General features: G+C 43.8%; 1 protein-coding gene and 1 long non-coding RNA gene across 2 annotated transcripts in view; one reads left to right on the top strand and one right to left on the bottom strand.

The window, feature by feature from the left end:
- The window catches only part of LOC146208365 (uncharacterized), a 590,053-nt gene that overhangs the window by 308,585 nt on the left and 257,629 nt on the right, over positions 1–23,839 (bottom strand). The gene's annotated exons all lie outside the window — the stretch shown is intronic.
- LOC146208368 (suppressor of lurcher protein 1-like) overlaps positions 1–23,839 on the top strand; it is a 103,891-nt gene that overhangs the window by 4,777 nt on the left and 75,275 nt on the right. The window contains exons 2-5 of the mRNA XM_084592953.1: positions 2,100–2,172; positions 7,228–7,408; positions 11,172–11,386; positions 16,560–16,776. Of these exons, the coding sequence (XP_084449079.1) occupies positions 2,100–2,172; positions 7,228–7,408; positions 11,172–11,386; positions 16,560–16,776 (686 nt within the window). The remainder of the gene's footprint in view (positions 1–2,099; positions 2,173–7,227; positions 7,409–11,171; positions 11,387–16,559; positions 16,777–23,839) is intronic.

Genomic DNA, 23,839 nt, shown 5'->3' with positions numbered 1-23,839 from the left:
CTGGATTGCCCACCGAAACTGCGCATACCAAGACCGCCAGGCGAAGAAACCTCATCACTTAGAAGCACATTCCACCCACCTTGCTACCCAATTCTATCTTTCTAGCAAGGAGATGCCCACCCATTCAACGCCACCTTTCGCCTGTCAGAAAAATTGCTCTGTTGTGTGACGCATGCACGAATTCAAGTCGTTTTTTTTCTTCTTTCTTTTTTTGTTCGCAGGCTCTAGCACAACGCATTTCCGGCTGCCGGTTTCTGTTCGCCTAGTAGGGTGTTGCTATGACAACCAAGTCTAGATTTGCACGTGGTTGACGCCTCCTAATGAGGTAGAAATTTCATTACATTAAAAGCATCAAATAATCATTGGTGACAAATGCAACTTTTTGCTCAGAAAACTGACATATATAATTTCGGATCGTCAAATAATGTTTTCATCAGTAAGCAAAACCACTTTTGAATTCTAATTAACTGATACCTTGCCTTTCTTACTGCTTTTATCGTTAATAAAAGTATAATGAACATTCTTACATCCCAGGAGCGAAGAATTCAGCTCCAGTATGCCTTAGTGCACTTACGTCTCTATGAGCTGTACTGCTTAAACACTGCATGATTGTCATAATGATACGTTTTTCACAATTTGATCTTGATTACGCAATTATAATTTGGTGGCGTGACTTCACGGGCTTAAAATACTCACATATTCCTAGTATTCCCATGTCATAGAAAAAGTCATATTTTATGCACTGGCACTTTTACTCAACGTGAAATATTATTCGCTTGACCTGCACTCTTTCCGAGTCAAAATAAATTTCTAATTCAAATAATTGATTTACACACTAAATCAAGGCACTGATGGCAAAAGGCGGTGTTCTGGCAGCAGTAGGCAGCCTAAGGGAATATTACAACAGCTACAATGTCCAACCCCTGAAAGCCAGGATTGAATGCATCTAGCGTGCCTTCGAGAATCGCCTTTGGGCTGCAGCGAGCTCTCCAAGGAGGCAGCGATCGTTCTGGGCTGCGGACGGACTTTCAAAGGCCAGCCGTCCCAAAGGACGCGTCTTATGTTCTGTTTAACTTCGATACGCCAAAACGACGAAGCTTTGCACTGGCGTCAGGGTTGCGCATCTCCAAAGGATGATGAAATCTGAAGTGGCCAAAAATCCGATCCTTTCTTTTTGTATGAGTTTCTGAGCCCCAAAAGATTTTTCCTTCAGCGCGTTCTAAGATAAAAAGAATCAAGTATGCAATATCCATTAGTTGTTTAGGGTTAACGGCACTGTAGCAGCAATATGCCCCCAAGGAGTAACCTTAATCTCTTAGGGGCTTAGTTCAAAGAGACTTTAGGATCAGTTTGTCTCTTCAAGAGCAAACTGAATGGAACCTAGTTGGTGCAGTTAGTCGCACTTTACATATATTCTCTCAAAGTGCAGGCGGACTTAAAGCTCCGGAGACGTTCGCTGAGGGCTCGAATTGTTCACACGAAAGCCCATAGAGGCAATCAAATTTTTTTTTTCTTGCCGGAATGCCAAACTTCTACGAGCCGATAGTTCAGAAAACGAAATATCTTAAATCTTGGCATCGCCAACTGTCGGCCACTCCTTACGAAATCCAATGAACTGAAGTCTCTCTCTAATAGCGCCTTTGGTTTAAATGCTGGCAGGAAAATTAAGAATAAATGGTAGTTAGCCTTCCAGTGTGAGAAGGTTTTACTTAGGCTTCATAGCTTTGCTGAAAGGATCGCTGCGATGCCTTTGTTGAACTGACGGAACCAGATAAGGATTTTAAATGTACCAGAATGAAGGCACTTTTTGCTCTTGCGTACGCTAGAGCCTCTGCCATGTGCCGTCCTTTTCTAAAGAACTAGCAAATATATTTTGTTTTGCGAGAATAATACATAGTACAACCATGTCGTAATGCGACAATGTTGTATTTTCAACGCCTTCTCTATTTTGCAAATGGCTGCAGTGCAGCGGGAGGCCGTATTGCTATAGGATTTGTACTTTCTAAGAGGAAGCTGGTGACAACTGGTAGAAGCAATCGCTGTGTTGTTTCTTACGCTTGGTTCTTGCTTCCCTTCTCCTTTTGTTTTTGTTTTTTCAGATGGCTGCATTGCTCCTGGTGCTTATAAGCGTGCATGTTTCCATTCTATTGGTCACCGAAGCAGTGAATCCAGGTAAGGTTACATCGCACACATGCTATACAGTTTGCACGATTTCATAACAAATAAGCTTAAAAAGAAAAATTTGACTATTTCCTTTCAAATTCAGAGGTGTAGACTGACGTAGAGTTAGTGCAATTGGTCTCCGATGCGTTGTAGTGCGGTCATGGCAGAGAATAAAAAGTCACTCGAATGTTCGCCACCACGTAGGCAGACGCACATAATCAGAAGCAAACGCTGTCACAAGCGGATGCCGATCGATGTTGGACACTGAAATAGTCGTTAACAGATAAACAACCTTTACTTAGCATAGCCACATATGCCGCATAGCTACAGTTTCTTGGGAGTAACGAAAAATATCGAGCAACATGGCTCTAGCTGATATTTGAGGTCATTCGGAATTTCTCCAGGGTGGTTCACAGTCCACTGTTTATCGGAAGGTGTACTTCCTGCAGAGGGCTACACTACCGGTCACTAAGCAGGTCCGAGGGCAAGGCAGCTAGCACAAGAAGGAAGTATTGAGAATGGAGGGAGCTAACAAGCTGGTGTTTATTAAAAAAAATTGTCAGCGTGCATTTATAGAGTGCTATATTGTAATAAATCTCTTTCTTTAATTTCAAAGACAATTATCTCAAAACGTGAAATTTTATGGCATTTGACATGTTTTTTTTTTTTCAGAACCTGCAGGAGCTAAGGGATGCAAATTTAGAACCATTTATTTAACATTACAGAGAGTTTATTGAACTAGGTTTATCAATATTGATGGGTGGAATTTTGATTTAACGGCTATGTACTTCAGATTTTGGCGTTAAAAGTTGGTGGCCTTAGTAAAAAAATGAAACAAAGAATGCAAAGTTTCAGAAAATAATATTCCTAGTTCAATAATACTATCACATATTGCTAATGAAAATGATGCCAATGTGAGTGCTCTAACCCCCGCAGATCATGAGAAAAAGGGTCACAAACATAGACTATAAAATGCACGGGAGGAATAGGGCCTACCCTGTCGACGTTAAGCAGCACAAACCAGACTAAACCATTTAATTTTCCGCACTCGTGTCCTTTTTCAGCAGCAGGCTGTTACACTTCGAAGAACAAAATATTGTTAGAGGAATTACAGCCTTTACTCCGTTTCTGGTTTATATACCTTTTTTTTTATTGACTTCCTCGATTTTGCTCACTTAGCTAAGTTGCCTTTTCGTTAGATATTTACACAAGGTTATTCAGCGAGAATAATTAATTGTTGCCCACTGGGTGGCTCAGTGCTCGTTTCCTAATGTACCCATCATTTATTCACGACAAATTAAAACCACTTACTACTAAGCCCAATCCAAATTCCGACTTTCGAAGTGCCACCACTAATTGCCATTGCTTTGAGATTAATGAGCAGCGGCTCCAAATTGTACCCGCAGAGCGCCACGTGCGGTGAGGGTCAGTTTTAATAACGCGGAGAAAGGTACATGTGACGTTGGTTCCAGTTAAGCATTTCAAGCAAGCTTAGCAATGCGGGTAGCATTCAACACGGCAGCTGTCAGGTTCGTCGGCCGGCTTCTTCGTCATCATCGGGGCTGTTCAGCTGCAGCGTCACCTCGCTTCTCCCAAATAGTTTTGTTAAACTGTTTTATGCCACTGAATAACTTATAGCACCTCACTGGCCCTACATTCACGATATTATTCCTGGTATCCGCTGAGCGTGATAAATAGATTCAGTGTCGCATTGCGTAGGCCTACTTTTTAGGAATAAGTCCGTGTATCTTGAATTAAGTTATAAGGATAACGATACGAATGCCAAATGCAATTGCATTTAAAGTGAAACCTTTACCAGCTCCATTGATCAAAATAGCCACCGGCAACGTTTACAGCTTCGTGGTACCAAAACCCAGCTGTTCGCAGGCGCCAGTATGAAGGTAGCAGGCCCATGTTGAACGACAAAGACGCAGGAATAGGTGAAGCCGAATTCTGACTGGATGGTTGGATGGTGTTATTGTTTTTGTTTTTGTTTCTTGCGTTTAGTAAATGTCGAGTCTATACCTCTTTCTTTTCAGTTTAATGCTTGTTTTTGTCCTATGGTGAAGTAAGTATGTTTTGTTGAGAATTCAGTGAATAAATTTCGTTCGGCCACTGAATTAAAGTCTCTGATGTGGTAATCGATAATTACTATATTATCCCCGATTTGAAGTGAATGGGGGTGCAGCGCTCTTCGCCTTAGTTCGAAAAATTATGCCGACGTAATCCAGGCTGCCTCTCAAATCGGCTGGTAAGGACGACACCTCTATAAAAAAGATTTTTGATGCCTTTTCTTACTTCTTAAATGAGTGATTCAAAGAAAGTAACCTCTTTATGCTTAGAGTACAGCGAACAGTCACTAGGAGCTTCTTTCAGGTTACTCGTCAGCGCCCCCTTAAGAGTAGCGTATTTACGAACATCAAAGTCAATCTACTTTTCCCCAAACAATTGAGTGAAAGTTATAGCAGCATATATAGGTTCTCACAAACAAACAAAAGAAAAAAAACGCTTTCCTTGCTCTCTAGCCCTTCGCCTTCTCCTGAGTGCGGTCTCTTCATGAAGCCAGGACATTCAAAGCGCAAACACAAAAATAAAAATGACATGTTTCGGTACGTGCCAAGTATAAAGGACTTGACCCTCGAGAGAAACCTCGCCTGATCCGTCCTATGTAGCTCGTTCACGAGTCCACGTTATAGGGACGAAATTTAAGATTCTGACGTACATGCACCACGGCCACATTTCCACTGAACAAAGTCCATAGTGCCCCCTCCGCTCTAAATTGCTCTAGCCAAGACCCCTCAGTTACAGCCTCCAACGATAAATATGAAACGAGGATTAACAGCATGCGTTTTCATGGCACATTCAAGGCTAAGTTTGTGATCAAGCTACCATAGTAAAGCATATATCCAAGCCATCCGTTCTTAAGAGCGAACAAAAATTACCAAATCCCACCTGTAAAGCTAGCTGCACTGCTAAAACTTCCATGTTGAGAAAAAGCCAGCTTACAGGACAAAGGTGCCCGCGTTTTAGAGCGCAGCTCTTTGCGCCCGTTCCTGGGATTCGCGTCGGCGTCGTCGGCCTCATAACGAGTTCCCCTCCCCCTCCCTCCTTTAGCTCCCCAGTTCGAACCGGCGCTTCGGCCACCGGAGCCTCACAGAAAAAGAGGGGAGGGGGGGGGGAAGACTCAGCTGCGAACGATGGGGGCAGGAACGCGCGCAGCAACCGGAGAACACGAGGAAAAGAGGGGTGGGGGGGAGGGTCGCCGGAGGCAGCGCTAACAGCGACCTGATGCCGCTTACGCCGCTAGCGAGCCAAGGCAACGTGACTGCGTAGAACACCGTCGCCGCGATGCAGAAAGAGGAGGAGGGTGTCCCCCACTCTTCATGCGTGGCGGCGAGGGTGCCCTCCGGTTACCGAAACGCCGGCTGATCACGGTGCGTGCATCCCGTTCTCAATCGCTTCACTCGCAAGCAGTGTCAGCGGCATCAGTCAGTCGCTGCTATCTGTTCGTCGCGCAACGTTCCTATGGACCAAGGCTGCCTCCCGCAACGTCCTGATAACTCAATTGCTCTCTTCATTTCTCCGACTACAAAGCTTCTTTCATGACAGCCAAGAACTGTTAGTGGAGTGTTTCTTGAAGGAATACGAGTGAAAAATTAAAAACAAAAAGTTGTCTCTGATTGAACATACGTGTCTTTCTCCAAAATCTTTGCCTCAATTTATTGAAAAGGTGAAACCGCTAATGAGCTGCGCTAAAATTTCGTTTTAGGAAATAACGTAATTGTGAGCTATTTTTCTTTTTATTGTTTCATAGTGGTGGAATATTGAGTCGAAGTTATTGATACATTTTGAACTATTTTTTATTCGCATTCTAAATGGTACTGTAATGATAATAAGAAGAACCACGTCTGAAAAAAATAACTCAGAGAGATTCGGCATTAAGAAAATTAAAAAATAGCAAACTTTATCTCACCCCTTAATCTTCTTATTCCGAGAGTGTGTCCTAAAACGCGGTTCTCTTGCTAGTAGAAGCTTTATCTTAGTACTCAGGCCCCAGGCAAATCGTTGCGTGTTGCCTTACGTTATCGAAAGTGGTGAAGTAACACCCGTAAGGTGCACACGTATTACCGTTTTAGCCTAGTCGCCGCTGACTCCCATGACAGGTGCTCATTGACGTCACTGGAGCACTCCATATTGAACACGTATTTCTTGCACTCTTGTGACTTCCACTGAATACATTTTTCACACGAAGATAAAAAAGTAAACCCGGTCAAGTTATTTTCATCGCTAAATCTTAATCGCAGCCATTTGATTATAGATATTGAACCTGCTATGATTGTCCTTGTTTACTCAATATTGTAACAGGCGAGAAGACGTTTCTTTATGAAAATATTAATAAAGCAAATCAGACACTTAATGTTTACGTATTCAGGTGTAGCATATTGCCTTTCTAAAAGTGAGACCGTCAATTCTTTTAGTATTCTCAACATAATAGCTCTGCGAGCGCATAAATTGCTTTTGGTCGGTGAACTGCCTTCGTTTCATTTTTTTCTACTTGATTGGCATTATGGTGCTATATTGAACAGCTGGTTAAATTGCACATTGAAAATAATATTTCAAGTATTGGGGGCTGAAATACTAATCCTTCCAGAAATATCAAATAAGTTCGCGCAGACAAATACGGAGACACCTTAGGCCAGGATACCAAATCTTTCTCTTATCGTTTCTGCACTGTGCTTCTTTTCAGCACATTATTTAGTTATTTCTACTTTCCGATTTGAGTCTATGTGTTCCAAGCAATTCAATCCTAAAGCCTCTGCGGCTATGTATTCAAACACGTATTTGAATTTTATGTTGTACAAATGTGAGAAAAGCCGTAACTGAAACCGGAAATAATACGCGCAGTGTGGATGCATATTATATACAATTGAATGCTTCGCAATGATAGGCTCATAGATGTGAGGTACTTTCACTTCTTAGGAACTTCAGATTTTCGCCTACAAAGCACAACTGGTACGCATAGTCATGGACACCGTTCTCTTGTTTATTCTCTAATGAATGCAGGTTGTAGCTGCGTACTGTTCGACAGCATGTACGGGAAGGAGCACGGCATCTTCACTTCACCCAACTGGCCCACGCCCTACGAGAGGAACACCAACTGTCTGCTGTACACGTTTGTCGGCGAGCCTGACGACATTGTGGAGCTCACTTTCGATGAATTCGACGTCCAGAAGAATAGCAACGAGTGAGTTAGCCTTAATGGGACAAAAAGTGAATGAACAGCTCCTCTCTCTTGAGTTTGATGTCAGGCATATTGACTGTGACATATAACAGCTGTATCTCACTTGTCGTTACCTATAAAGCTGAAACGTAGGCGGATAACGAAGAGTGTTTTGCCTACGTTGAGGACAACGCAGAGAGCTCTGGAGCGGGAAGTGGTAGGTGTTACGTTAAGAAATATGAATCCGGCAGACAGGCTGATAGTAATAACTCAAGTTAATGACATTCTAGTAGAAATTAAGGGGAAGGAGCAGGCATGGGCAAGGCATGTACTGCGAAAAGAGAACCTGATGGTCGCTACGAGCATAAAATTGGATACCAAGAAAAGAAAATGGTAGCAGGGGCAGCAGAAAGTTAGGTGGGCGGATGAGGATAAGAAGTTCGCAGGGGTAAAGTTGAAGAAGCTAGCATAGGTCAAGGTTAATTGGAGGAAAATAGGAGAGGCCTTCGCCCTGCATTTGCTGTATTCCGGTTGAGGATGATGATGATAATGATCATAATCATCATCATCTCGATTTTGAAGTCTGTTGTGAAATAACTTATATTACATCATCTCATATTATGCTGAGAGAAATTAGGACGCGGTGTTGTAGCACCTTCTCACTTCTCTGCCCTACTTAATTCAAAGAGAGGAAGACGTTTGGGGGAAGGATGATTAATGGTGTTTGTGCATCATTAATAGCCGGTCCTCATGCATTTTAATAAACATGACTCGCCATGAGTGCGATAACTTCCGATGGCGGGCTAAAATTCATATTGCAATTGAGGATGCTGTATTACGCAGAATCCCCTCGAAAACTTTTCACGTGGGCTACAGAAAAACTTGCAGGTTTCGCAAAGTAACAATGAAAAAACAATGGCTGGCTCCTTATATGATGAATCCGGTACTGAAAAGCCGACTCTGCGTTGTTCTCAGGGTCAAACATCAGTAAGAGGGCACCGTAGTCGACGCAGTATCAGTTTTGTTTTATTTTAAACCCTTCAAGCTATGGTTTTTATAGATTTGTAAGTACTGAATAAACGTCTCATACGTGTATAAAATTCTTAATATGTAGAGCGAAACTTATTCTTGCGTACCAGGTTTTATTGAACACACTAAGACTGCAGAAAGGGCTTCGTCCGGGCCACTTCAGACCTCCCTTAATTTTAGCCCGTTCCGCCGCTACGCAGATCGAACTCATGTCTGATCGAATGAAATTTGCATGTCCTAAAATATTCACGGTTTCCAAAAAAACACTGTATTCGATTGAGTTTTTAATCTGTCCTGCTCTCCGTCATGGCGGTTTTGGGTTTCCACGCTTTATACGAGCGCATATTTAAGCGCCTTACAAGCTTAATCACGGCTTTCAACGGATGGCACAACCCCTCCTCGGGCGCGCTTTTAATTTAGACTTTTTTTTTACGGCGAAAAGCAGCAGCTCCGCACTCTGCACTTGTGCGGGTTAAGTATTGATGAAATCATACTTCTGAGAGCCCTCCGAATTCACAGACGCGAACTCATCTGCGGCCGCAGTGTGTCCTGAGTAAGCAGAATCATTCTATCTTACTGGGGTAAGAGTGAGTAGATTCTTGTTTCTTCGGTCCCGTATATGCGTGGAATTTAGAAAAGATTTACTCTTTTCGTGGGCCTCGAGCGCCTTCTAATTGAAACTTAGCATGGCCGTGGCACATAATTTGATTGCGCAGGCCCGCTGGCGCTTTCAGCAGTCTTTTGATTAGGTTAACGAGGGAGCAAGCTTTAGCGCTCCACCGCGCACGATTTACATTTATAATTTAGGCGAAATGAACACATCGTATCAAAAACGTTTTACTAAAAACCTTCATCATAAATATTGATTTTGTTACGGTTTTCGCTGGCATGGAGGGCTATTCCGCTGGTAATTGAATTCGGAGTACACTGGTCCAGATAATATGTATTGTGAAAATTGTTTACTGCTACCTAATTTTATGTGCTCAGCATAGAAGACCTGTACACTTTCATGCGTAATTACATCTTAGGAAGATTATTTGCAAAGATTAAAGTTCGAGTAATGTAAAGAATAATTACTTTGAAGATAGTGCTCTGACAGTAGACAATATAAGTGGCTCGACCCAAGATACGAAATAATTAAAGCTTGCGCGATTGTAATTCCACTTTACAGATAAGACAGATAATGTCTGGACTATTCCGCACTCGTAGTCAGATTTCATGTGCACATGTGAAAGAGGTTGACATCGCCTAGTTTATTAAGCCTATATCACGTGCTACGTACATAAATAGACATTTGAGTCTAGAAAAAGTGACTTAAAATTTAATATTATAAAAAAAATAGACAGTGTAATGCTGCGGTTTGTGTCGAGCCAAGCTTCGCACATATCAATAGCGAATAAGATATTACGTACTTTCTTTTTAGCAGTTTACTGCAGTTTTACCAGTTTAACTGCTTTAAACATTACCTCCACATAACGCTTATTACTTATTTAGTACCATTTCATTGATACGGAAATCATATGAGGCAAGCATATTATGTTGCACTTAAAGAAAGAGTGTGCCAAAACAGCAGCCATCCTGCGGAATTACCAGTTTCCAATAACTGACTATATTTTTGCAAACGTTCATCTATAAAACTTTCCACAGCTTCATTACATTGTAACTTGTACCAGTGGACGGTAAATTTTCATAGCGAATACATTGCCCAAACAATAGCAATTTTAGCGAGCAAAATTGTCGCCGCGTTGCAAAGTAATATATGCTTTATTTGCATTTTTCTATGCTAAAAAGCAAACTCAATTGCCACTGACCGTGCACTGCGTGAAATGTGCGTATTTTGAAGCAACTCATAATAAAAATGCCTCAAATAGCCCTTCTGACACTTTACTATATATCGAACAAATCTTTCATGGATTTTGTTACGTCTAGTTTGTGTTTATGGCCGAAACAACGAATGCAAATCAGGTTTTCTCTTATATCACGGCAGAACAAAAGACACGCACCTTAAGAAGATCTTATCAGTCAGGCGTAGGAGCGATAGCACACGTGTACACAGATTTACCACCATCGTCGGAATCACTTATTGTTCCTTCATGCCCCTCGGGGCTGTCATGTGTAATTTGTAATACCCTACGACACAGAATGTATACAGAAGCCTTCATAGGCAACAAAATAGCTCCTGTAAATGCAAACGCAAACACACACACACACACACACACACACACACACACACACACACACACACACACACACACACACACACACACACACACACACACACACACACACACACACACACACACACACACACACACACACACACACACACACACACACACACACACACACACACACACACACACACACACACACGCACACACGCACACACGCACACACACACATCTTTCAGAATCGATTATGTGGTACCGAGCAGTACGCTGGAAAGGATATGGCGCACAGTAAATAGTCACTGAGTGCTATTTCTGTAGCTGCATTGGCTCTCAAAATGCTTACGGACGTCCTTCTGTTGACCTCTAGCTAATCATTCTTTGAATATGTTTTCTTGTAGAACGGTTGTTCGGGCGAGTTGGTTATGCATATTCGTACAAAACAGCGCCGTGTGTCTTTTCCTTTTGCTTCATTCCATGTCTTCGCGCTGTTTTATACAATATGTTTTCTTCTCAAAATGTCATCTCATGGCGTGATTGCAGCATTTGTTGCTTATATCCTGACGCATACGTTTTTTCTGCATGACCAGGTGCCTGAGCGGCGACTTCGTGCGTCTGTTTCTGCACCTGAACGGGACAAGCGTAGACGAGGCAACGCCGTGGAACTCTGTGCTTTGCGGAACTGAGGTGGAAATCGAGCAGGTGCACTACTCGGCCGCCAGGGCACTCGTCTTCGAGTTTCACTCTGACGAAAGCCACGGGGACAACACTGGGTTCAGGGGCACCTATCGCTTCATCAAGAAAAGTAAGCTGGTGATTCGTTGCAATTACGATATTAATAAAGCTGACCTAATTGGGACAGAGTGTGAATTTTTTATTGCGGGAATTACGTAACTCACTGCTGTACTAGGAGACATGACAGTAGTACAGTCAAATGTAGAGCCATGGTTATACTACTATGCCTCGTTATGCTTAGGCCTTTAAATGAAGTGTTTTCCAATGCTTTAATCATTTGATTTTGTAGTGTTGTAGTCAGCCATTTAAGTAACGTCTGAAATGTGAAAAAGCCGTCAGTCTCCAATATTAATCAGACCATACCTTCTGCCATTCTCAAAGTTCCTAGGATGATCGGGCTTTTCCTTGAATATCATAACTATATGGGAAATCTAGACAACCGGTACACAGTTTAATCCCAGACAACTTCATAAACATTTATCGTAGAACGTTAATATCAAGCGCACGCAATTGGGAAAAAGGTGTTCCGCTATCAAGGCCCCATAAAAGTTATCACAAGCTACAGTTCATAAGCCGACAATTGGGCGGATAATCCTATCCTAGAGCAAATACGGCGTTCGCACTCCGAGGTTGGTGAGGTCACTCGGAACTAAAGCTGTAATCGAGAAGGAAATTTAAACTGTCAGCTGCACGCAAGTTTACGACGAGCAAGAACATGCAATTAACACCTTATGCTGAAATTATCCGTTTTTTTTTTTTTTTTTACATCCCTAAATTTTCTCAGGGGCACGTTTTTCCTTGGTGTCAAATATTCGCAAATGCAAGCACGAAGTTATTTTAGTGAATGGTGCGAGCTGTGCGTTATACTGAATACTGTATCACATTATTAAAAAAAAAAAAAAAAAACGCTAGCAGCCTTCATCACTTATCTCACCATCTCCATTTACTGCTTGCGTTGCAAGCATACCCGGGTTTTTAAGAGTTTACGTGTACTTGCGGATGAGAGTTGGAAATTTTGTACCAGTCATCTCTCGCCGCCTGCATTACTTAACGAAAGAGCAGTCGGTGAAGGATTAACCTCCAAAGATGTGCAATCACTTTAACTCAACCTGACAGCAATTAGCCGGATCACTGAAAAGTTACGTAGCGCAGTTGACGTCGTTTGTTATAAATACTAACCAATTTCGCAAACGTTCAACTTGTGCGCGTGTCGAAATGCATGTCTACAAATCCGCTCACAATCTGTCCCATTACGCATGCAGTCCCCTACGATCCGGCGTCGGCATTACGTAAGAGACTAACGCGCAAGCTGGGCCGCGCGGAGCCCTGCCCTGAAGCATTTGGACGCCATAGCCGGTTCTCAGCGGAATGAACAAACGTAATCTGAAATTGCTTATGAATATAAGTAGCATGCATAAAGGAGCTTTGCGACCCATTGCAAGTTCTATATTAAAGATCTCGACGAGTCTAGTTGGGTCATCTGAAGTGGACATAATTTTGCGAAATGAGCAAATCCTAGAGAATGCTTGCCTTCTCCGAAGCGCTCTAAATATATTTAAATTTTGAAGCAGCTTGAAGTAATCACCTAATTCGACTTCTAAATGAGAATTATCTATCTTCTATCTGCTGCGGCACTCAAAGTCCAATACTTATTATGCTGAGAAAACTTATATATGTACGCCGGTAGCGATTGAACCACACACCAGGGCGTCTTGCGCTGAAATATGTCAATCTCTGTAACATGTAAATAATATAGAGACGCCGTAGGGAACGGCTCCGCAAATTTTGACCCACCTGGGTTTCTTTAACGTGCATTGGCATCTCATACGCTTTTCGCCTGCAATGAAAGGTGGCCGACGCTGGACCGGAATTCAGTCCCGCATACTTGGGCCTTGCAGTCGAGAGCACTAAGGACTGATCCACCACTGTGGGACTGAATATATATATATACAGTTGAACCTCGCTACAACGAAACTGACGGGGCGCGCGAAAAATTTCGTTAAAGCGAAATTTCGTTGAGGCGAAAACAGCCCAAAAACACTGTGAGGTTGGACCACATAGTGCCAAAACATCATTTATTTTCAAAGAAGTCGGTCAGCTTCTTCTGCTTCTTTTTTTTTGCCACGAGTGCAGTGGCGCGACTTTCGCACTCGGTGAACAGTTGCATCGCGACGTCGTCATCGTGAGCACCGAAAAACCTGCGGATCACATCAAAAGCATCCATCACTTTTATTGCAGGTGGTGGCGCTAAATCCTCCGCGTCGCTGTCATCATCCGATGATGCGTCGTTGTGGCGAACGCCCTCAATTATAGCTTCGTCACTCAGCTCCTCACTCGCCACACAGCACTTTAGCGACGATTTCATGCCTGGCCTTAAAACGGGTCAGCCACCCTGAGCTGGCTTTGAAATCATTGATGCCCAGCATACAGGCATAGCCAAGCGCCTTTTGCTGCAGCATGTTTCCGCTGACCGGCATCTTCTTTGCGCGCACGTCGAGGAACCACGTGTAGAGAGCCTTCTCAAGGTCCTCGTGAGCCGCTTGCGTCAGCTTTTTCCGCTTCGCGGATGTCCCCGAAGAAAGAGCTTGCGCTATCGCGTCTTTCGACTTCAAGATCGTTGACAGCGTGCTCTGTGAGATGCCGAAGTCCGCTGCAACATCTCCCTTTTACCTGCCGCTGGATGCCGCGCTGATAATCCGTGCCTTCTCTTCAAGCGAGAGGAACTTCCGCTTTCTAGATGAAGTCGCCATGCTCGCATTCATTACAGCGCACTAGCAGCACAAGCACGAGTGAAAAAAACTAGGGCAAACGCGCTGCTGTTGCCAGGCTGCTGCGTCCTTTGGCAACGGATTGGTTGCGGCTCTGGATTGGAAGAAAACGGGAGCTTGCACCCGCGCCTTGTCGCAAGGCAGCCAGCCCGATTGTCATCAACACCAAGCTATGGCGGTGATCATGTGCGTTTCAGTGAGTGGATTAGTTGGGTCCAGCGAATGTTTAGCGAAACAAAGCAGCGTGGGCCTATGGAAGTACATAGATGGGCGGCGATATGCTTGTTTTATTGTAAGATATATTTTTAAATCGAGCTTCGCATAGCAAAAATTTCGTTGAAGCGGAAACGCGCCCCAAAAATGATTCGTTGTGATGAGAAATTTGTTCCATTACTTTGTATAGCAAGCTGACGGGGAATTGGAAATATTTCGTTGAAGCGAAAATTTCGTTGAAGCGACGTTCGTTGTAGCGGGGTTCGACTGTATATATATATATATATATATATATATATATATATATATATATATATATATATATATATATATATATATATATATATATATATATATATATATATAATGTGCTGCGGCGTCCCAGGGCTCAGCTGTTGATTTTGACGTTACGGGTTTTATGTCAGCCCCTGCGGTCGTAATTCAATGAAGACGAAATACAAAGGTGTCCACGGACTGTGCAGTATCAGCGCATGTTAAGGAACTCCCGATAGTCTAAATTAACCCGCAGTCCTCCACTACCCCACCTTCGAGGATTTAAACCACCATCATTTAATTTTCTAAAACTCGAGTGCCGCAACTAAGCGTTTTAGTGTTCTTAATGAAGGCGTGGCTGTCGACGCTAATGAAAATAAGCTCACCAGTCTGACAAAGTCCATTTAAAATTGAAGTGGTAGTGTAGGCTTGCAACTGATGATTTGCACTTTGTGTATTCCCCTTGACTGCACCAGATCATCGCCTCACTAAGTATTGCCTATCTGTCGTTCTCACGTTCATATGGTATTCCTTCGCTAAGCTGTAAATAGCAGTAATGAATTACCAGCCTAGATGGATCCAAACACGGAACTGTCTGCGTTATCAAATTCGACCCAGCATTTTCTGAATAAAGCCGGAATAAGTGAACGGAACCTGCTTTTTGTCAGCACGAGCACTTGGCTATAATATGACGCATTCCAGACCTTTTCTGTGACAATAATTCTTAATGCACGAAGATAAGAACCGCTGGCAAAATCTCTCGCGTATTACGTCCCAATATACAAGAAAATCGATAGTTTAAAGTCCCCGGCAACACTTATTGAAAAGGTATCACCGACATCTCCCATTACAAATTACGAAATAATTAACCACCTTTATCCTCTCTACTACACAGCAATTTTTTTTGTTGTTATTTCAGCGGTTTATTTTCAACGTGGGCGGCTGTCTCCATTAGACATGCTCCCGCTTGCTTTTCATGGCTACCCTTTACGAACACTCCACTACTTCAGTACATGGGAAGAGTCATTTGCGAAGTGTCTTACCTGTTACTTTTATTTCATTCCACGTGTAACAAATTCGGTTTGTAACAAAACTAGCGCTCAGCAAATGCAAAGCAGAGGGCACACAAATGTCTCAATACGCGCCAACTCTTTTCAGCGGCTCAGCAAAACCTCATGGCGTTTTTGAACAGTGTAAAGGTTCTTCCGGGCCGCTCAGCGCAGACAACAGCAGTTTGCACACTTGCGTTCTTGCGAGGGTAAGATAGCCGACGACCAATAAGTATAGCGCAACTGGTTCCTGTGGGACGCAAGCGTACTAAAAGGGGACAGGCAGTTACAACGACGAATGATATTAGGAAGTTTGCAGGATATAACTTCTACCAGCTGCCCCCTAAATGACCGGTTTAATTAAAGAAATATGGGAGAACCCTTTGTCTTGCAGTCGGTGTATTCAGTCGGACGATAAAGAAGAATATGGTGAAGATGGTGACAATCATTTCTCCCATTTTTTATAAGAGTGATAATGCGTACATTGGCGATGCGGACAACACGCTGTCCAAACAATGAAAGTTTTTATCTTTTTTTCGTTCAAGCAATCATTTGATGATGCCTGAGTGTATTGAGTGCTATTTTCTGTTTGGTTTGGATAATGGGATTTAGCGTTCGAAAGCAACTCAGGCTATGAGAGACGCCGTAGTGAAGGACTCCAGAAATTCCGACCACTTGGGATTCTTTAATGTGCACAGACATCTCTTAGCACACGGACACCTTGCTTTGCGCCTTCATCGAAAAGCGGCCGCTGCTGCCAGGATTCGATACAGGGTCCTTGGATTCAGCAATGTTTATTTTCTGCACGCATCTTATAACATGTTAGCAGAGTTTCGCGTTTTAGAGTTGTGCGAGCGTACTGCTTGTTCACTGGCTTCGCCCGACTAGCGCTGAGTGTGCTTTACTCACTGCCTGTTAATCTTTCTGCCCTCTCGTGCAGGGAACTATCGCGTGGACGGCGTCGCCGTTCCCAACACAACCTGCAGCTACAGCTTCGCGAGCGCCAACCGGACGGAGGGACACGGCCACTTCTACTCTCCGCTCTACCCGTCCACGTATCCCACAAACGTGCGCTGCTTGTACAGCTTTGTGGCACGCTTCAACGAGAGGGTACGCATCACCTTCGACAAGATCCGCCTCCAGCAGGGCGACTACAGGTGAGCGCATTATTCACTGAGTGGGTGGATATGCAAGCATGAAACCGGAGGGACCCTGCTCAGCCTCTTTTAATAGAGCCTGCTGTAAAGTCCGTTTCAATGGTCTCATTTATCCTGCGGCTCCAATTCAAGCTGAATATTTGGCAAGGGTTTCCCCTTGAAGCCCCTGCATAAGCAACGATTATTCTTGTGTTAGGACGGTTGAGCTCCTTCAATACTATTTTCAGAACATAAGAAACTTGAATAATAAATGGGCTGGTAAATCCCCCCCCCCCCCCTCTTTATTTCTAATGATCGAAGAAAACAAATCTCACTTTTGCTTCGCAGCCAACAGAAAAGTAAGACTGATACGCAGTGCCGCACAAAGGCAGATTAGAAAAAAATTATCAATCGCAGCAGTCAATCGTAAGGTATAAAAAGTTATAGGAGCAGCTTTGACCACTAAAGTGCGATGAGGCGAAAGCCTCAATCGCGCGGTGTTCCTCCACTACGGCACCTCTTTCCCTCTGCTTTCACTCCCATCAACATATGAAGGTCCGCTTTAACCGAGCCGTATGAACGTGCCTGTGTGGCCTAGGGATAACGTGAATGCAAGGGTTTTGGTGGGCTGATTGTGATATCACCCTCCGAGGCGAAAAGAGAGGCCCGAGTTGGCAGTTCCTGCCAAATGTAATCTCAAGAAGCCCTACAGTGCTCGGCCATGTCAGCTACCAGCTATCGCCTCCCACGTAAAGAAAGCGTTACGGACGGACGGATGGACGGACACGATCAGTGAGCATGAGCCATTAAAGGCTATCGCTTAAACGTACCAATCACAACCTTGGCAGGGCCTCATATAAAGCGCTCTCATCTTCGTCCCTGTGTAATATTGGCAGAATATTTTGGCATATAAAACGCAAATCTCGGTAACCCGCTTCGTTAAGCGCATAAGAATTGGTTATTAGTTGGGAGCAGCAGGCTGAGAAGCTTTCAACATACTGAAGTATATATAGCGAATGAAATAAGACAAGTTGGCTCTTCAATATTTTTTTCTGGAGTTATTAATCCTAAGTTTAAAACGATATCGCACAAAGAATGTGACATTTTTCTCTTGCCGGATGGATCACTATCGATATCAAGATTGTAAAGAATTGTTGACAATGTAAAACGTGCCATCACCTTTCGATTTACTACACTGAGACGTTGAAGACGAAATAACAGAACAAAAGATAGATTTTATCCCGGCCGCAGCAGCCGCCCTATGATGAAGGCGTATAGGAAGGCGTCCGCGTGCTCTCCGATGTCAGTTCAAGAATCCCCGGTGGTCGAAATTTCTTGAGTCCTCTCCAAGAGCCTTTTCGTAGCCTGAGTCGCTTTGGGACATTGAACCACATGAACCGAACCAAACATGAACAATAAGTTAGTTAAACAACCCCGCTTTAGAAAGTTTAAAGAGGCAGAAAATGACGTCTCATTTGAATCCCAGGTGAGGCATGTGTTCCGGTTGAAGTGCAATGCAGGAGGTCAACCACGAGAGATCAATCCTCTGAACCTCGCCATTTCCTTTATGCCGCCCAAGCCGTGAACCACTCGTGAACTCGATGCGGAGAAAGAGATGCGCTGCGCATTTTAACGCTGACAAATCGAGTATCACGGGAACCTAAGCGGTGGAAGTGATGCATAAAGCTCTCCAGCTACAAACCAAAGTAGAAACATATGAACCCAAGCCCTTCCGAAACAAGACGTCTCCACAACCGCCTCTATATGCAGCTCAACGTGGAAAGAGACGGTATTGCACCCTTTGTTTCCCCCTTCTTTTTTTTTTCTTTTTGGACCTGCGCTAGAGACAAAAAGTGGAGGGCGGAGGCGGAATTTCATCGGCGAGGTTTTCTTCCGCGTCGTTCATCACGGCAGTAACTCGATTTCATGCGGACAGCAGTCTCGTGCCCCCGCTCTTTCGTACAGCTCGTGATTAGATGAATGTCTGGGGTCGCGCGCGGAATAGTGAATAAGGGATTCGCCCCGGCCCTGGATTGTGGAAAATAAGCAATGGATTTTTCGCCTCGGTTTGCCACCGCGCGTGGTCGCCAGGCGCACTCATAATTCAAGAAGCTTGCGTTCCCGACGAAAACGCGTTTTCTTCGTTCGCCCGCCTGCATGGTGTCGTTTGTGTACGTGCGTGCGTGCTCATGTGCATATTTGTCGATGTGTTTGTGGCCATGTGTGAGTGTGTTTGTGTGTACTTGCCTCTGTGTGTGTTTTCGTCTGATTGGTGCGAGTTTGCTTGGGCACTCGTCTTTGTGTTTGTTTGAGCGGTGGGCGTTTTGAGCGTCCTTGTCTTTCAATCTAGATTTATCTAGAGCACATCTCGTTGAGATGTGTTGCTATCATCACACGCAAATTTGTTATTTCAAAATGGAAGCTCTGCATGTTTGTCGCAGCGACTGGTCTACTGCTGCACAAGAAATATTTCATATTCTTGTGTTATTTTTATTTCTTGCTTATCCGACTACTGTTCCCAAGGACGCGGGATCGAATCCCGGCCTCGGCGGCCGCTTTTCGATAGAGGCGAAAAGCAAGGCGCCCGTGTGCGGTACGATGTCAGTGCACGTTAATGAACCCCAGGTGGTCGAAATTTCCGGAATCCTCCACTACGGTGTCTCTCATAGCCTGAGTCGCTTTGGGACGTTAAACCCCACAAAACCAATTTCTTGCTTATCATTCTTCCTAATCATGCTATGAATTGAACTAGAGAAACTAGCAAATTGGATTTCCAGTCATTTCAATTAGCCCTTCAGTACTTTTAACTATATATTAGGCGACTAATTACTGATCATTCCAAAACATGTTTTTTGTTCCGTAATGTGCCGCACTGAACGAATGATGCGTTTGTGTTCTTGTCGCAATGGCAGCGGCGGAGAAGAAGACCTTGCTATACGATTACCACGCGTTGCTGCTGGTCGCCATCCACTGCAGAAATAAAAAAAAAAAAAAAAAGACGGCTTCGAGCTTGCCTCAATAGATATTTGAGCAAGAGCAACAACTAGAAAGGCTCTCGTAGAAGCTCTGAAGTAGCCATTATCAGTTTTTTACAACCTTCCCGTTATGTGCGCCTTATCACGACAAGTTACGGTGAAAAGACATATTGTAAAACGCTCACAATGGTGTGATAGCTCTGTTTAACCATCCAGGTGTAGTCGTATGCTTAACAAATGCATTCAACTACTTCTTCTGACATGCATTCAATATTGCCGCTGAACTCGAAAACGCTTTTAAGCAAAGCGGTATTCCTCTCGCGCTCGCCTAATCCAGTAACGAACAGATCATTAACTAGCTGCGTTAGCCCGATTCATTTAAATTTCACCGTACGGGACATAGCGGCTTAATGTTTATCCCCGTAGCAGGACCCTAGACGAGAAGACTGCAATGGTTTCCACGCTTCTGTTCTTTGCTCGAAGCTTCCAGTGCCATGCCATCATGGCCATTTCGGCCGCTTTTTAATTACAAGCCCATTCCCATTACGCTGATGGCTTGCTCGACGCATAAGCAAAAATAATGGGTGCGGGCCATAATCGATACGCCGCTCTCCATGAATACACAGTCCGCCCCAGACGCATTCGTATAATTTCCCTTCCGTTTTTCACGCCATGGCGTGGCGAGGGAAAGGGGGTGATAAAAGAGATGTCCCGTCATGCGACGGAACCCGCTAGACGTGCGTGTCCTTCCTGGCCTGTCTTGTGGTGTCGCGTCTCTGCTCAATTTCGCTTTGTTTAATCACTTCTCGAACGGAAAGAGGCCAAGACCGTGGGGAAGAGAGAAAGGGGGGGGGGAGCCAGCGACGGAGCTGTAATAACCTATTTGTAACTGGAAATGAGAAAGGCGTTCTCATTTCGCCCTTAATGGAGACGTAGTACGTACGTACGGGCGGCGGCGGAGGAGCCCCTATATACTATAGCCGGTCACGCCAGCATCGATCGGAAAATTGAGAAACGTCAAGCCACGCGTCGCGCAGTAGATTTCGGTTCCGCGGCGGCAGTGGCGGCAGTTTGGTGTTGGACGTTCGCCTCCTTCCTTCTACCGTCAACCTCTCTCCCTACGGCTACCATAGTCTCTTTACCGCACTCATTTCAGTTAGGAATAAATTCGTCGCCTCCATTTCAGGAGGAAAGTTATACTCTGCGTCGAGCTGCACTGTAAAAAATTGGTGTTTAAAAACTTTTTACCGGGAAGCGTAAAGCATTCTTCTTCGGGTCTGGGCCTGCTAAAACATTTTCTTTGCAGCTGGGTGCTTTCTCTTACAATGCCTTCCGGTAATGAGGATCCGTTTTACGCCTTCTCTGTCTCCCGGGGAACCTTCACGTCTCCTGCTCAGATAGCCACCTTGTCAGAAAGAAAACAGATGCAGTTAATCGATAGAGCTTATTTGCAGCTCTCTGTTTCAGGCAACTAATTAAGAATTCTGCGTCTTATGTCCAAGTATTAGGTGCCGGCGAGAAAGAACTTCTATATAGCGGTTCACACTAAAATAACTAAAATAACGAAGATAAGTGACTTGCGTCACCTATCTTCCCTAATGTCTGCTCTTCATAAATATTTTGCCCTTAAAACTGGAGCGGCCTTTTAATATATATACATTCAACGGGGGGTGGGGGGGGGGGGGGGGCGACAATTAACTGTATGCTTGTTCGAATGTACTCTCGACCCGTGTTTCTGGCTATGTAGAAACTTAATCTTTTTACGGAACAATGGCAATCGAATGTCATTACGGAACGCCAAAACTCGACAGCATATGACCTTTTTCGAGTGCACAAGCCCACAGGATCCTACGTAATTGCAGAACATCTACTTAGAGTGGAGGAAATATTTCTCAAGCTTTACATCATTATTTGCGCAATACTTTTTCCAGGCGTCTCCGTCTCCATCATTGATCTCTACCGTTCGCTTAACTAATTAAACTCCTAAGATGCCTCAGTTCTTAAATGTGTTGCTTCATTATATACCGGCCGCTGCTACCTTTCTTAAGGGTCCTTTAATTCATTTTCTTTAAAAGCAAGCGTTTGCTCTTTAGCAATTGTTTTACCTAAAGAAAGCTTCATCTCTAAGGATATGACGCAACAATGTTCATGGCTCCCATCAGCTGGTTTGCTTGCCCATCCTCGATCATGTGCATACTACGGCCATTTTTTTTTTAATCTACACCAGCTACACCAGTGCAGCAAAAATTCATTGTAGATATAGGAGATTTCCTACACTGGTGTAGCTGGTGTAGGTTAAACAAATGGCCCTACCGTTTTCTTATCAACGTACTTTGTTGTGCGAGTTGGTAAAAATCCATTGTTAAATTTTTAACAGCGCGATCAGGAAGACACAGGACAATATACCAGGAAGCCACCGTACAAGCGCTGACTCACAACTCAGCGTAAGCCTTTACTTTAAGACCCAGATAACAACAGACATGAAGAAAACGAAGCAATCATGTGAAACAACCCCTGGGTTCACCTGCTACACATTCATTCATTCATCCATTCATCCATTCATCATCAGCCTGATTATACCCACTGCAGGGCGAAGGCCTCTCCCATATCTCTCCACTTACACATACATACACTCTACATTCATTTACATATACATTCATTTACACATACATACTGCTACACATGCATTCACTCAAAAAAGAAATCTCTTTGCTTGAAAGAGCAAGAGAAGTCTTGCTGACACAGTTACTGTGGCTTGAAATAAAATATGCTTCAGCTATTTCGCTCATCAACTTTTCTTTGTGGTGATACAAAATCTTAACCTCGTTAAACATGGGAGTACACTTCTTATCCTTCTTCATTGTTTCACGGGAATGGCAATGTGAGACCAGAGATGTATTGTCCTTGCCACTTTCAAGTTATTCCGGTGTTCCAGGAGTCTCTTGTTAATACAGCGCCCTGTTTGTCCTATAGTTTACAATTGACAAGAATTGCAAAGGTCGGTTATTTGGAGTCAGTTATTAATCAGGCTAGTTGCCAGTTACTGAAGAGCCTTAAAAGAACGCTCAGACAAAAATCCCTGCTTAGCAGGGGTGAGAAGAGGAGGAAGGTTGCGGTAATACCGTATGTGCACAGAATTTCACGTGACCTCAAAAATGTAGGCAAGAGGTATGGTGTTATTGTCGCATTGACCGCCCCGCTCAAGATAAACAGAATTTGCTCGGCTATTCAAAGGGAAAGAGAATCGAAGAAGCAAGAATGTGGGGTGAAACATAGAGACCCATTTGTTGGATGCAAGACTGGTGTTGTGTACAGGTTTCCACTTTCTTGTGGAGCCTGTTATATAGGACAAACAGCACGCTATATTAGCAAGAGACTACTGGAACACCGGAACAACTTGGAAAATGGCAAGGACAATATATTTCTGGTCTCACATTGCCATTCCTATGAAACAATGAAGAAGGAGAAGAAGTGTACTCCCATGTTTAACCAGGTGAGGATTTTGTATCGGTACAAAGAAAAGTTGACGAGAGAAATAGCTGAAGCATATTTTATTTCAAGGGACAATAACTGCGTCAGCAAGACTTCTCTTGCTCTTTTAAACAAAGAGATTTCTTTTTTGAGTGACGTTTTGTGTAGTACGTGAACCCAGCGGTTTTTTCACGTGATTGCTTCGTTTTCTTTATGTTTGTTGTTATCTGGGCCTTGTAGTAAAGGCTTAGGTTGAGTTGTGAGTCAGCGCTGGTAGTGTGGCTTCCTTGTATATTGACCTGTGTCTTCCTGTTCGCGCTGTTTAAATTAACAATGGACACACCGTTTTCGGCTTGCTAATCAGTAATCCCTTAACTTGTGCGTCTGTTGTCTCACACATACTAATTAGCATACGGCCTTAGGATATCAAGTTATATGAAAAACCACCCAGCATAGACATGAAGCTGAGCCGCACTAACGCGCCTACGTGTCTTAGAGGCAACATGTTTGACTCGGCATCCGAAGGTTCCGATGAATTCGTTTCCACTCTCACCCTCTAACCACAAAGCAAGGCATAAGCTGGCAGGTCCTGCCGCTCGGACCTTACCATGTGGTTACGTGGCGTCACTCCTTGGAGA

The sequence above is a fragment of the Amblyomma maculatum genome, chromosome 1 (genome assembly GCF_055883805.1).
Source record: "Amblyomma maculatum isolate TAMU_Amacu chromosome 1, ASM5588380v1, whole genome shotgun sequence".
Classification (NCBI taxonomy): Eukaryota; Metazoa; Arthropoda; class Arachnida; order Ixodida; family Ixodidae; genus Amblyomma; species Amblyomma maculatum.
Note: the sequence above shows the minus strand (reverse complement) of the source record. Positions and strands in the feature narration are given on the sequence as shown.